The 16,233-nt window shown below is 35.0% G+C and overlaps 1 protein-coding gene across 2 annotated transcripts; it reads left to right on the top strand.

Moving 5' to 3' along the window:
• Window positions 1-46: 46 nt before the first annotated feature.
• Window positions 47-15,817, top strand: LOC112569966 (kinesin-like protein KIF6). 2 transcript variants are annotated; one of them, XM_025248093.1, is made up of 21 exons: window positions 47-231; window positions 1,530-1,639; window positions 1,760-1,834; window positions 2,665-2,707; window positions 3,040-3,144; window positions 3,432-3,541; window positions 4,037-4,166; window positions 4,555-4,673; window positions 4,791-4,878; window positions 5,072-5,215; window positions 5,512-5,702; window positions 6,491-6,596; window positions 8,318-8,456; window positions 8,770-9,012; window positions 9,430-9,588; window positions 10,022-10,060; window positions 10,498-10,570; window positions 12,370-12,505; window positions 12,658-12,881; window positions 13,230-13,336; window positions 14,412-15,817. In XM_025248093.1, exons 1-21 carry the CDS (start codon window positions 169-171, stop codon window positions 14,426-14,428), a joined length of 2,421 nt encoding a protein of 806 aa, XP_025103878.1. In that variant the 5' UTR covers window positions 47-168; the 3' UTR covers window positions 14,429-15,817. The 2 variants fall into 2 exon arrangements, with proteins under 2 accessions (XP_025103878.1, XP_025103879.1); XM_025248094.1 differs by lacking the exons at window positions 47-231; window positions 1,530-1,639; window positions 1,760-1,834; window positions 3,432-3,541 and having other exon boundaries at window positions 2,667-2,707.
• Window positions 15,818-16,233: the final 416 nt, after the last annotated feature.

Here is a 16,233-nt window from a genome sequence, read left to right as displayed (position 1 = left end):
ATATAAGCCAATCACAAAGCAGAAAACATTTACTGCGGTCCCTGTGTGTTAGGTATCATGGAGGACATTGGTGTAAACAACACTAGGTAGCGAAGATATCATGAGTCTTCGGCAAGTCATTTTGTTCACAAGATTGATTGATTGATTGACACAGAACAAGCAATCACAATGGTGAAGCAGACAATTAAGATCTTTGTCCGGATAAAACCGATGAAATCAGGAAAAACAGGGGTAAGTGTTTGTTGCGTGAAATAGACGATATTCTATGTAACGTCCCGAGTAGTACGTTTTAGAATTTGTAAACAAAAAAAATCAACGTTTTGAAATATTGCTTAGTGTGTTTACAAAATAGACGCGTTCCTCTTTTTTAAATTGCAAACATTCTGTTTATTGCTTCTATAAACACACGTTAAAAATATATTTTAATTAATTAATAAAGTGACCATCAAGGGTTAGCTCAAAGTGCTTTACAGAGAAAATCATATAAACACGCAAGCGTAAGAAGAATAATGGTCTCAAAGCAAAAAGTTTATTGTGCTCTCAAGATGAATGTGATCGGCATATATGCAATCATTACAGTTCAGTATACTACCAAAATATACTTTTTAGCCTTCACTTCATTCTTTGATTGTCTTTTGGCTGTGATTTATAGTTGTAGTATCAGTGGGAAAAGTAGTGGTAGTGGTGGCACCAATAAATACAGTTGTCATTGTCGGTGCACACATGACTTATATCACATAGTGGCACTGAAGAAAATGGATAAAGCAGGAAGCAGGATGGTAGACAAAAGATCAGAGATCTAGTCTTGTTCTCACACAGATATGGCATGAGAGACTCTTAGACGATGAAGAAGACAATTATAGGTCACAGACTCAGGAAAACAGTCCAGAACAGTGGTAGGCAAACACAGCTAAAACACAGACACCAAAGACAGTGAAAACCCGAAGGCACTGCAAGAAACAAAATTAAAAAAACAAGGAGAGCAGGTCCCTTACAGCTGGCAAGCTCATGGATGAGTGATTTAGCACAGTCTGCTTTTGGCCTACAGAAGACAATACAAGCAGCATTATTCTGAGCTCTCTGAAGTTTGTCCAGTAGGCAGTTAGTGAGATCAGCAAATAGAGAGTTGGAGTAAACCAGCTGGGACAATACTAAAGCAGATATGAGCCTTTTGGTGGCAAAAGCTGACAGGAAGGATCAGATATAAGTGATTCTGCAAAGCTCAAGGAAGATGGACTTATTTCATTGATGTGACATTCAAGAGATAAAGATATATCAATGATAGTACCAAAACTCTAGACGGTCTGTAGAGAGAGTTGTTAACCCCAGAGAAAGTAAAAGTAGTAGAGGATGGCACACATTCAGTTTATTTGCAGGGACTATTACAATGACCTCAGTTTTGTCATTAATTTTTGGTTTGTTGTAGGGCTTTCAGGCTTTCACAGAGTCAACGAGTTATTGATTCTTACGAATATTAGCATTGTTATATTTAGTATTAGAGTCTTATATAATTTTTTTATTGGTCTTAGATTTATGAGTTGGATGAAGATGAAGAAGGATTTCCTAGGCTGACTGCAGTTGTGCCTAAAGAACTAGCATCTGGATTCATAAACAACAAAAGAGAGACATACAAGTTTAGGTAAAGATTTTCTAAATGGTATGATATTAGAATTTAGAACATTTGCAAATGTCAATTTTTTTAATAAATTTTGCCATCAATAATATACATTATGTGTATGCATATGTTATTTTTTCTCAGATTTGACAAATGCTTTGATCAGCCTGCATCACAAGATGAGGTTTTTCAGCATGTGGCACAGCCTGTCATTGACAAGTATGGGATAAGAATAAACAAACTTTGGTTTCTGCTGTCACTATGTAATGAATATATCATAAATATTCTCTGTTGTGGATGCGGCAATCGACCATCTTAAACACAGTCCATAAAAACCATGTAAATATTAGTGTAGAGCCATTAAGCCCCTGTGATTGGGGTTCAAACTGCTTCGCTGCATCTTAGGTGATCTCGGCTTTTTGATAGTACCTAAATTACAAAAAAATAAAGAAAAAATAATTTGTTTTTAGCACAATCCTTTTTCAGGTGTTGACCCACAAGTCCCCATTTTGAAAGTAGCGCTGTTTTCTCACATTCATGATAATGAAGTTATAAGCCAACATTTAAATATTTAATCCATGATAGTGCATAGCGTGTCAATCACAGATATTCAAAATGCCTAAATGACAGCTATCAACATCTGTCTCGAGTGTTTGAGAGACCATGTCCAGGTCTGTACAATCCATAGTGTAAAAAAATTGGGATCTAAGCATTTTGCATAGCTTAAGCGAATTAAGCGTGGATTCCTGGACTGCGGCTTAATGGTCCTACACTGTATTCTGATAACATACTAAAATTAGAAAAGTAGATATTTTTCTTTTTCATTTCCTCTGCCACTGCCTGTTGATTGGTGTTATCTCCAGACATTAACTTTCACTCTTTACATCCATAAACACCATGCACCCTTGTGCACACACATGCATGCTGAAGACAGTTTACTGTCTCATTTATTTTATTCTATAGTTTGTAGTGTGGTTGTGAAACTTCTGTGTCATGTGGTCGGAATTTTTTGTTAATCTTTATCAAGCCTGTTACTTGTTCTATTACAGTGTCTTGGCTGGCTACAATGGAACAATTTTTGCATATGGCCAGGTAAATCATCCAAGTTTTTTATAGAGTATGTGAGATTACAAATGCCTAGTTTGTATTGCATCATGTAGATCCTTTGTAATTGTATTTTTAATAATGGCATGAAGCACCCAGTAGGCAGACCAAAGTATGCGTGGCTGCTTTTTCATCTGTCACTCTTATTCTCTTATTATTACTCTAAACAGACTGGAAGTAGAAAGAATTACTTTATATCACTAATAATTCTGTAGCATTCTGCTAATGGGTTGACATGAAACACTGAACAGCCAGTTATCTAATAGGCTGGTCAAGACATGTTTCATTGTTTCCTTCATTCATTATTTTCTTCTGAGCAGACTGGAAGTGGAAAGACATTTACCATTACAGGAGGAGCTGAACGTTACGTGGATCGTGGGATTATTCCACGCTCTCTTTCTTATATTTTTAGCAAAATGGAGAGCGTAAGTTTATTTGTGGCTTGAATTCTGTTTTTTCACAAATGCAGTTTAATGTCTCTATGACATAAAAATAATATGTTCACACCTTGTCCTGGCACATGCATGTAACTAGCTATGAATGTTGTTTGCTCATTATCCTCTTTGCATTGTCAAAATATTTTCATTGATTTTGATGTTAGCTCAGTTCAGGTCACTGAATGATATTTTATCGCTGGAAACAATTGCTTGATTTCTTGATGGGTTCTAAAACTGAACACTGCATAAGTGCACTTTTCTCCTTCCCACTGTAGAGTCCAGGTTTGACATATACATTCCATATTTCTTACTTGGAGATCTACAATGAGAATGGGTATGATCTCCTTAACCCCAAGCATGAAGCAGCCAAGCTGGAGGATTTACCGTAAGCTGTTTCCATTTAGATACATATACGCTCAACACACACATCTATATATATGTATCTATATTTCACCAATACTCTTTAAAAAAGTGCAATAAAATGTCATTTATGTGCATGAATGCATGTGTGCACAGCCAAGTATTCCTCCACTTGTTTATAAGAATTGTTTGTGCAGCATGTACATAATAATCTTTAAGCATGCATGAGCATGCATGTTATGTATAAAGTCTATTTTACTTTTGAACAAGTCTGCATACCACAACACATTCGACAGAGCACTTAAGGACCAATCTTTTCCTTGCCTTTTTTTATCTGTGTACCTCAGCATGACTTATTCTGAAGAAATGTATAAACAGATATGGTGGCAGAGTGAAAGTCGTCTGACATGGTGTCAAGTTTAAATACTAATAAATGAATGAACTTATCTATCAGATGATTAAAATGCCATGCACACTTTGAATTGCTCATAGGATGTGCTTCAGTGATGTTTGGTTTTAGGAAGGTGACTCTTTTGGAAGATTCTGATCAGAATATCCATTTGAAAAACCTCACTGTACATCAAGCCAATACAGAGGAAGAAGCTTTGAACCTTCTCTTTCTTGGAGACACAAACCGGATGATAGCAGAGGTTAAAAAAACCTAATTAATCATTCTGTGTTAGACTTTGTATGTAGGTTTAGATCATATATACAAATTTTAAAATAAATTTTATGTATCTAAAATATCCATCTTGATTATATTTTGAAAGATTTTTCATATTTACTAAAGAAGTTTTATAGTTGTTCACACTCTTTAGAATATTTTTCATCTAGCATGATTGACTTGTTCTATTTCTGCATTTAGACATACTGTCTGCCTCTGAGCAATATAGTTTTGTTATATCATTTATGTATTTGTTTGTTTGCTTGTTTTGCTTTTGGTCCTTTTATGTAAGCAGTTTATAATATTCCTAGATGTTTTCACATGTAAATTTAGTTACTTCACCTTTTTAAAATTATTTTTTCGATATGTTTCAGACCCCGATGAATCAAGCATCCTCTCGGTCCCACTGTATTTTCACAATACACATCGTCTCCAGGGAAACAGGCTCTGCAACTATTCGTCGTTCCAAGTTACATTTAGTTGATCTTGCAGGGTATGTCCCTGATATCGAAAGTTCCTCACCTTCCCCTTATAGTGTGGATTTGAGCTTTATTCATTGAAAAACAGAGTAGCTTTTTTTCTCAAACTGTATTTGCTCTGGTGTTTTCAGGTCAGAAAGAGTGTCGAAGACTGGAGTGAATGGACAAATTTTGACTGAAGCAAAGTACATCAACCTTTCACTGCATTACTTAGAACAAGTAAGAATGTGTAGCTGTGTTCATTTGTTACAATCTGTTTTCTTGACTGTGTGCCTAGTCAGATAGATTGTAGTCAAATTTTCCTGCAAAATCTCATGCAAATTTTCATTAAAAGATTTCCTGCCCTTCATTTTCATTTGATTTTTATACACCATCATACTAAAAGTACTCACGTTTACCTGATGCTGTCCAGGTGATTGTAGCCTTATCAGAGAAGAACCGGCAGCATGTACCATACAGAAACTCCCTGATGACGTCTGTGCTCAGGGACAGCCTAGGAGGAAACTGTATGACCACAATGATAGCAACTTGTTCTATGGAAAAAAAGAATATGGATGTATGTACTTCAACAAAATAAATATTGTGGAAGAGATGTTGATGTGCAGTGTAGATAATTATCTGTATTGGTGGCAAACTGAAGGGAGAAAATGTCATAGTATATGAACATTTATAACGAAATTTTTTAATATGTTATATAGCGTAATTTAATGCAAAATTGTGGAACTTAAGTGAATCAGAAAATGGGAGTAATCTATATAAACAATATTGATGACTGAGAAATGTCTTTCATATGTCTATAGCAATGTACATTGAATCAGGGTAATTCTTTCCTTCCCTAAACTCTCTTATTAGGAATCCATATCAACCTGTCGATTTGCTCAACGAGTGGCCATGATAAGAAATGATGTTATGGTAAATGAGGAACTAGATCCAAAGCTTCTCATAATGAAACTGAGGCAAGAGAACAAGGATCTGCGAGACCAGCTTGCCTTAGCAACTGGAGAACAGCTTCAAGATGAACTTACTGAAGATGATATCCAATGGTACTATCAAAATATCTCTGTTCCTTTTTCTAAATGAAAAGGATTTGTTTGGGTTTTTAAAAAAAAAACTTTTAGCATTATTATTTTAATTTGAAGGTTCTGTTGTGTTGTATTAGCTACAGACCCATCCTCACGAAGAATATATTTTTATGGACTTTTTGCTTGAGTATAAAAGTTTAGTTTTCTTTCTGCCTTGTTTATGAGGTAGTAAGTTTTTTCAGACGTAAACTGTAAGAAAATGATAATGTGTTGCTAGATAAATATAAATTTCAATGTTACATTTTCAGAGTTTACTCAGCAGCTGAAAAAGTTAACTGTGTTTTGTATATCACCTTAACTGAAACTGCTTTGCATGTAAAATGTACCAGAAAACACAGATTATTATAGCTAGATTATTGCCTATTGGGAAATCTCATAAACAAGGCAGATTTTTTTTTTAGTGACACCAGAAAAGAAGCATTGTTTTACACAGGGAAGATGATAAAGCCTATTTACACAAGACATTTCACATACTTGTGACTTGCCTACTGATATCTAATCTCCGTTTTCTTTCTTCCTCTTCTTTATTAACTTGATCCTTTCTGAAGTCAAATGAATTTTTATTTTCATATTTTAATCAACTGAAGATGACAAAAATGTAGAGTTATTCTAAGCCAAAAGCTATCAATTGTTACATTTTTCTTGTTATGGTCTTAACATAAAAATGTAAAGTCTGCTTATTTTTATATATCTTTTTGCATCACTTCCTGCTAATGAAACCTGTTTGGCTTGTCACTCAACACATACAGGTGTGAGGATGCAGTTCAGAGGTACTTGGAAGATTCTGATCCACATTCTTACCTTTCTCTTGGTCCTGACCTGCGCAAGATTCAAGCATGCTTTAAAATTATGAAGGTATGTTTCAGGAGAGTGTCATTTCTATAGAAAAGTCTGCTGCTCAGAAGCTACATCACTTTCATGTTTTAGTTTTGAGGTCATGCTTTGAAGACATCTGATGCATTGTTTATTTGCATATCTTTTACTCTATAATTCTGTAAACAATTATAATACTACTGATTTGCAGAATGACTTTAAGATTAAAGTTTTTGTTTTAAAGGCAATTAAATTTGCATTAATTTATAAAAGTTTATGCCCAACTTTTTTCGACTGACATAAAGTTGTAATTATGAAAATAATTTATTTGCTGTACACAAATAAAAACAAATAACTATGTAATAAAGAGTCAGAGCACATACAGACTGAATGTGCACCATTTCCAGTCAAGAGAAATAATTAAAAAAACTACACAGACAGAATAATAAGAACACATGCATTGATGGAGAGTACTGTCCCTTCACCTAACTGGCTGGAGGAGACCAGCTCTCTGTCATTTTGCCTCGTCTATGGATCTGCATCGTTTTGATTTCTCCTACTCATTCATTCATCTCTATTATGGATTTTTTTCTTCAGTGCTTGTGCTGCATCATTTCTTACAATAGACATCTTCCACTAACTTCCGCCTCCTGTTCTTCCATCTTGCTTTGGATTTTGACTATACCGGATTTTGTGCCTTCTTTATTGACACTTTTAGTTGTTCAAGCATTGTGGATCATGCCATTTTCTATTTATTATTTACGAACCACGTACATTGCTGCATGTTGTGCGGATTAGATTCTGGATCTATGCGCTTCAGCAATGTTGTCTGGTGATGACATATGTTTGTGTCATCTTGCATCTTGCACCCTTCATGTCACTGACTGCTGTCGCCTTTGCTTCTTCAGTGCCAGGACTGTGCTCTGCTCAAGTTCATAGATTCAAGAGTGACAAGCAGAAGGCAGACAAAAGTTATGTCAGACAAATCAGTAACAAAGCATTGTGCTTGTTCCTAATCTCAACTGTCTGATTGTCCACCAGCAAGTCAGCCTTGCAACATCACCTCCCCCCTTGAATACTTGTATGTGAAGGCTAGCCATGTTTTAATATCAGGGTTAGCTAGCGAACAGGTATGTCTCACTGGCCGCCACAGCTCTCTTTCTCCACAGTTGTAGGAGACCAGCGCTTGTGAACAGTCTATAACTACCCAACACACTGACGGTTGCCTCTAGTATTTCAGTCCAGAAATTCTTCAACAGAATCTGGCTATTTCTCAGTGATTGTAAAGCTAACCTGATGATCTTACTGCAAGAATTTGGCTATTTTTCAGGAATTGCTTTTGAGACCAGCATTCATTATTCTTATGTTTATGTGTTTTTCTGTTTAGTAAAGCGCTTTAAGCCCATCATTAATGGGGGGGGGGAAGTGCTATATAAATAAACATATTACTACTATTACATACATGGACACATGCAACATAACATGCAAAAGTTATGTCTATAGAATGACAAGTGTGATGATGAAACATGAAGCTAGTAAAACTCAGTAAATCAAACCCATGCACTTAATGGATTCGTATAGATTGTATTCCTCATCAAAATTGCCACTATTCTTAAACATATTTGTATGCAAATATAGAGGAAATTGTGCAGATGAGTTGCAAGTGTTCAGATTCAGTATGGTATAAGCATAGCACTGTTGAGAAACATGGCAGTCACATTGCAAAGTTATACTTGCATAAAGTTAGTCATTTATCCTGGCAGATGCGCATCCTTCAACGACCAGCTCCTGTACAACCACAACCAATTCCACAACCTGAAAGTACCCCTGATGTTGGTCCATATAGCAAGACTGAGCTGAAAAAGCTCAAAGACCTGTTGCTCCAGAGAGACAATGAAATAAATATCCTCATCATCTAGATAAGGAAGGCATATGTGGTCTTAATCAGGTCTCAGTTTTGATCCAGACAATGCAGAGTTTTGGCTCTTATTAACTCAAACCTTTAATTCAATTTAATTCAATATTAATTCAACCTTTTGCACTTTTCTAATAAATTTATTTGCACTTTATTATAAAGTAATTTTTAATCTTCTTTCTTATTTTAAACTTTTAATGGTGTTTATTTGTATTTTTGTAACTTCAACCACCTATTTGCTGTTGAAAGTGGATTTTTAGGAAGAAACTATAGATATACATATTCTTTAACCACCACCAGACATTTTAGTAAACATGTTGAAGAGAGAGAAAAAGCGAGCAGCAGATGCGCAGGCTTCAAAAGAAGAATTGGATCTTAGGAGTGTATCACAGAGTTCAGAGGCCAATGGACATATTTCACACAGAACCAGTGAACTCCTTGGCAAGGGCGACTTTGAGGTACCGGATAGATCCAACAATAAAAAAACAAGACAAGAAGTTCATCCTGTGCTTGAGAATAATGATTGCATGAAAAACAAAATCTGTAAGTAAGACACTAAGTAGGGAAGTTAGAATTATATATTAAGTATATTTCCTGAAGATGACAGAGTGTCTTGCAGAAACACTATTTAATGCATTTACTGATAGAATGTAAAAAAACTTTTTGCAAAGTGTTTCGAGGCTCAATCTTAAGGGAGGTAGGACAAATGGGATCAGTTGGGCAGTGGCTGTCGCATGGATTTCATTTATGTGAGCCGAACACAAAACTGGCCTTTTCATAAGCGTATTTTTATGTGAATGTTGTATTTTTAATGGGCATTATTAATTAGTTGGTGTTCAGATGAAAACACACCAGCGAAGCAGTATTTAAAACTTATTTACTATTGTAAAAATAGGCATGTGTCTGTCCTGCATGAGAATGTATAATGCTTTATTTGTTGCTGGTTCTTATGTGCTACAGTGGGACCCATGTCATTGGGACGGCAAGAAGCATTTGATATCTTTATGCGAGATTACAGTCAAAACCAGCTTATAGAGGAGAACAAGCAGGTCTTAAAACAGCGCTATGGTCAAGCCAAGGCTCTTGGAGAAAAGCTTAATGCAGCAAAACAGAGAATTAGTGAGTTCATTTACTTCTGTGACAGTACATAATTGTTTTTGAGCAACTTCACTGCAGAAGACAAATGCTCTTGAGAAATATCAGACTTCTTCATTATGTAATTTGTTTCACCTAGAGCAGCTTCCCCCTCCCTGATCAACCAACGCTTTCTTTCCTGTGACTGATAACATTATTATTCTACGTACTATTTACAGTGCACCATTTGTTTGAAAATGTAATCACAATAAACTGCATAGAGACAGCATGCCAAAAAAGGAAAATTAGTAAAATTGCTAATTTTCATTTTATTTATGCACTGATGTATTGAAGATTTTGATTTCCCTGATTAACTATAATTATATTTTTATTTGAAATACTACAGAGATCTTATACAACTCTGTTTTGTTTTTGCTGTAATTATAATTTAAATTCTGTGGTAAACTCAAATTTTCAGACCATCTGAAGGGGGAAGTAGATCAACTCAGAACCCAAGGTCTGCATCTTTTTGACAACTTTTCATTGCCATGAGCACTCTTAAAAATAATATTTCCTTCACTTTTTGCTTCTAGATTTATTATGCACATTATTATTTTATGGCAAGATCTTACAGTAAAATAAGGATTGATATGTAATATACTTCATTAAATTGTTTAAGGTGTTTTCTATATGTTGAAAATTTAGAATCATGATAACCACAGCCAAAATATACTAGTCATGCCACATTATCTCTTACATCTATAATTTTGACCATTGCTTGGTGTCCGAATGGAAAAAATATATGAAATATTGATTAGGATGTATGCTTATTAAAGGATTTATCTGCACAAAATGGTAATGTTTGCCATTTCATTCCTTGTTGGCTTACTGTTTCACTTAATTTTTTATGCATATTTTTATATTTGTGGGTAAAATATTTCTTAAACTTTTCAGTTGGTGTCAGTGAAGAGGATTTAAGAAAAGCGGAACAGTCATTGAGAGAAGAAATGGAGAGTGAGAAAATGATGTATGTTAGTTTCGTGCAATTTTTCTCACACATTGTTGCAAGGCATAAAAAAAGTATTTCAACTTCAAGTTTCATGTCATTAATTTCTTCAAAACATAGCCTGTCATGCTTTGTTGGCTAAGTCCAACAGCAGCTGTATGATAATAATAATAAGTACATTTGTGTAGCATGTTTCTCAAGCATAGCCAGACTCAAGGCGTTTTACAATCCATTTAAGAAAAGACTGTAAAATAACAGGAGTTTACAGGTTGCTGCACTGCTTGCACAAAACCAGCGACAATTCCTTTAGGAACAGTCTCTGGGCAAGATGATTGATAAAGGGCCTCATGAGATATCCTCTGGTGGGGGTGTTGTCTAAAAAACAACAAAAAGAGTTGTTTTCATTGCCATGGTTAGTATCAAGGGACCCATAGCAGTGTGTAGCTGTAGAAAGGCTTGAGGTTTCTGACAGTTAAGACAGCAAGATAAAGTCAAAGTCTTCATCACCTTCACACTCATCAGTAGAGATATTTGGCTGTCTCTCACATGTGGCAAGCAGTGACAGATCTTCCTTCTCACCAGTACCAGCCTTTCCTGTGAAGTGACTACAAATTCAGCCCAGCAAAATTTTTTATGGCAACACATTTGAAACAGCACAATCCAGGCACTGATGAAGCGAACACGACAACAGACCAGAAACACAGATGGAGCAAGATGCAGGCTGACGTCGTTGAAGTGCAGAGATCGAAGATCTTAACTTCACTTATAGCAACCTACATGGTCTGTCAATCAAAAAATGAAAAGCAACATGGCTTACGTCAGAAAAGTTTAAATGTCAATGAAGAAGGCTCATAATTCTGTTATGTCAAAAATCCAAAACAAGATGGCAAAACAACACAGAAGCAATTAGTGCATGAAAGTGTTGATTGGAAGAAACGACAAGCCACAAGCACTAAAGAACAATCCAGAACAGAGGAAAACGGTGCAACAAACATCACAGATCCCTAAAACTCAATGCAGATCCATGGCAAAACAAAACAACAGAGAGCTAGTCCCCTTCCAGCCAGTTAGACGAAGGGACATCACACTCATCTCAGCTGCATTTAGGGAATTGTGAGACACATCAGTTTTTAAATTATAAAAATCAGTTATGGTCATAATTGTAACAAAAATACACGACTTATAGTTGGCTATAAGGTCAGTGAATTATTTCTAATGTATTTACTTACCTGATAAATCAGGTACCTATTTTCAACGAACGAACGAATTCTTTATTGAATAAACCATTTGGTTTGTTTCACGGAGGTTAGACAATTTCAGAAAAAAAAACAACAGACAAACAAACAAACAAAAAAAATCATCAGCAATATTCCTAATAAATCACTAATCAATGCATATGAACATTTCTTCAAGAACTTATTTCATTCTTAGTTTTAAATACAAGATACAAAAATCTTGATACTGTATTTGTCTTATTGTTGTTTCCAAGGTATCTGTAAAAACTTGCGTTATTCCATCATTGCCCTGTTTATATGGTACTGTAGATTTTAGGACATCAACTTATTGCTATATACCTATTGCTGCTGGGTAAGCAGGGAAAGTTTTCAAGACAACACTGAGAAAGCCTCAGACCAGAAACCTATTGGTCCAAGAATTTCAAGCCACTTTAAACTTACAAGTCTTAAATAGCAGCAGTTATTGTGGCATTTAACATGTGCAAAATAACTTGTAATAGCATTTTAAAGGCAACAAAGCATGTTTACATTGGTGTTAAATGCATTTATATATAAATAATTTTTTTTTCAAATCTTTTTTGACAGTTACAAAGAAACGTTTGTAGAGCTTCGTACAATGAAAACAGAGATAGAGCATTTGCAGCATCTGCTGGAGAAGGCAAAGGTGAAACTCATGAAGGACTTTGAACTCTGGTGGGCACAACAAACAACTGCCATAAATGTGAGAACAAATTTAATTTTAAATTGTATTCTGTCACAGCAAATATATGATGGTATTTGCATTGTCTGCAAAATATGTATATGTGGACAGTTTGTGTTGCAAAGATAAATGTCTTAACAAGATTAAGTAACATTTTTAATTTCATTATTCAGGAAACAGAATCAAAAGCTGCCATTCGTACAGCATGGAAGACACCACCTTTAACCCCACCTAATAGCAGTGTCTACAGCCAAAAAAGTTATGGGGAAACTCAATCTCTCCTCAGTGACACAGACTCTAAGTTGAGTCAGCATCTGCACTCTGGACGACACAGTCATACAATGGCAGCCAATTTCACTGGACAAAAGATGGAGAGGGCGGACACACACTTACTGAAGTAAGATCATTTCCACAGAAACTCTTTCATGAAGTAATCTTTGTAAGACATAAAGATCTGCATTACTTTTAGAATCATTAACAATCAGGGAAAGACATGTTTGTCAACATAAGCAGTCAAACTAAAATTCAAAAAATGTGTGTATTCAAGGTCTTGTAAACACTTACAAGTGAGAGGTTAGCTAGAACTTGTGAGGTGCATGGAATATTAGCCTTTATTAATCCCATTGTAATTTTTCTCTCATATGCATTTTTGTATACATGAAGTACATAAAGTGCAGAGAGATTTTTTGATGTATACAACAAAGATGTGTTTATTTAATATTATTTTCATATTATTTTGTTTAAGCCAAGAAAAGCCAGAAGGACCAGGGGGCATTCCTCTGACAGGAGATCCACAGGTAGATGCAGACATTATGGCATTTGTGCGTGCAAGGCAAAATATTCTTCGCCAAGGTAAGAATAACCAGTGCAGCTGGGCTTGCACCGCAACTTTCTTCTAACAAATCAATCTGAAAATCAAGCATCTGTTTTGAAAAGTACTTCAACTGTGTCGCAGACACTCACATCTTAACGCTGCACCTTGTTCTACTTTTATTTTTAACTTAACTAACTCGAGCACCTTCCCAGGTCTAAATTTTCCACTTGGACAAATAAAGTTGATCATTGTTATTGTCACATTCTCGTACACACCTGGACATTTGCACGTTCTTTCTTCAAAAACTTTACCTATTTTGTAGGCCTGTATACGTTTGATAATATTAACTGAATTTATGCTATAATAACTCATAAAAATATACAATAAATGTTGAAAATAATTTCCTAGTAAACATGCATCAGTTAATCCTTACTACTATCTAAGGTCTTTTATTATTACTTATTAATATCTCTGATTCTAAACACAGTCCTGAGAGAAAAGTTTGGCACAACACTGCTTTCACTGTACCAACAGTCACTGGGGGCTAATATTCCAAAATCCGAATATATTTATTCGCCATACACACACTGACAAGTTATCTTGAAACGTAGAAATAAACACAACTGACGCCCACTTGGGAATAGACATTATGCACTAAATGACACTCACAGCTCAATATGACGCCGCCTCTGGAGACGAGCAACCTAACCTTGTTATATATCAAACGCTGCCTCTTGGAGTCAGACATTGCTTAAACCAGTGCTGCCTCTTGGGGACAAGAAACCTCTACTCCAGGATACCAATAAAACTGCGCCTGTAACAGTTATAAACAAGAACAAAATTACTCCCACATTAAAGTCAACTTTCTATGAAGACACAGCATTCACTCCCCCACACGTAGTGTCTCAGCACTTGCCGTGTCTCTGTGAGAATTGAAGTGCTGGCTGGCGACAATTTAGATCATCTTCCCCCTTTCTTGTTCCACCATCTAAAAAAACAAAAACCCAATTAGTCATACAACAGGTGTGGCTCAGCCACCATCACTGTTATCATCATGTCACCCCCTGTGACAAACTGGCAGATTCAAATGATTATAACATTTTTTCTTTGCAGCTCAAGGAAAAAGGTGACAAGCAAGGAACTGTCAGAAGTTTGAAATATTAAGACAAGGGTAGGAGAAGAATTTCATACAAGCCCTGTGTATGTGATGGCCAGATAGCTTTTTCCTGATGCATGTATCTTCAGATATGTTGATTTTTCTTATTTATTTTGTTACTTTACTGTAGAAACTTTGATGATTTAGAAAGCTGAGGGGCATAATCCCAATTATGTGGTCAGGCTTCATTTTTAGGGGGGAACAGAACAATTATAATTTGTTTAATTGGATGCTTAAAATTTAATGATAGAAATGTTTAAAGAATTGATAAATGAGGTTGCATGGTGGTCAGAAGGAACTTTTTGATTGGGTTAATGTCAACATGACTGAAAGAAAACAAGATTCTTCTAATTTTTGTAAGTGCTCTCTCTGTTCCCAATTCCGTAACTCCTCACTATCTCGCAGTCTCAAAGCAACTCATCCTTGTTTTGATATGCACTTGACTTAAGCAGAAAATTTTATTAGTCACTTGTCATAAGAAGGGAAACTAATATGCATACAGATCATAATCTTCTAATATGTTCACAACACTACCAGATAAGTCACTATGTGGATATAGAAGAATATGGAATTACTGTAAGTCAACTGATCTTCACAAAAAGTGTCTTCAAACATCTCTTTCAAAAAAGAAAAAAACCACTTGATCAAATATGTAGTTAGCTATAGATGCTGCTTGTTAAAGATTATTACATTAACCATATGGCTCATATTTCATAAAATAAGTATTTTAAAATGTACCTGCTATGAAAATTCAACATACATATGTTAACATTATTACATTTATGTAAAAACATGTATTTTTTGTGAGTAAATTAGTTTATATTTCACTGTTCATTCTTTTGCATTTAAAACCATTTGTCAACATCTTCCATGTGATAATTGCATTCACTTTTTGTGAATACTTATCTTGTATATTTAGGTACATGATTTTTAAAAGTATGCTAAAGTATTTTCACTAAATTAAGAACATAATAAATTTTTCATCTATAATCACATTAAAAATGAAAGGTAGACACTGCAGAACCTTTTCTTTTTTGACATGAAATATTTTAATTAAAAGGTTTAATGTGTAAAACTTTGTCTGAAGTGCATAACAGTGTAATTCAAAACTGCATTATGTTCATTAACTTTATGTAGCTGCCAAGACAAATGTTCAGAAAAGCATCGGAAAGCCAACTGCAGATTAATGACATAACAGATCGTGTGCATTGAAATGAGGCCGTCAGGACATCCATTTTATCTGTAGTTTTGAATATTGTTGTGTATGTTTGAGAGAGAGGAATGTTTGTGCATTGATAAAAAGTGTAAATAGAAATTTTAAATGCATAATGTCCGTTTTAATAAAAATAAAAAAATGAAAAATTTACTCTTTGTGCCAGTTTAATTTTTCATGTGGACAGGAATATATGCATCTGTTGCTTTGTGTCTAGACTGCTTTGTCATTTTATCGTCATGATGGTATCTTGAAATGCTAGGAAAAGAAGTTTAACTGGTGCATGGGTATTTTAGTTTTGTAACCCTGCCAATAATTTAATGCAGGTTTTTTCAAGGTGGGGTCTAGTTTTAAACAATGTTGCAATTAATAAAGATTATGCACAATTCTTATACATGTATTGTTAGCAGGAATGGTGAACTAATTTTCATTAGTTTGCATAATATCAAATGGTACATCATAATAAAACCTAAAAAAAAATCAAGAAGCCCAATCTCCTGTCCCTGTCGATCTTGGTTTCGTCGGAAACATAAAAATGCATTGGCATTAATTATACGAGTTATTCT

Source organism: Pomacea canaliculata, linkage group LG8, assembly GCF_003073045.1.
Source record: "Pomacea canaliculata isolate SZHN2017 linkage group LG8, ASM307304v1, whole genome shotgun sequence".
In the NCBI taxonomy this organism is placed as follows: Eukaryota; Metazoa; Mollusca; class Gastropoda; order Architaenioglossa; family Ampullariidae; genus Pomacea; species Pomacea canaliculata.
This window is presented reverse-complemented; position numbering and strand designations above follow the sequence as displayed.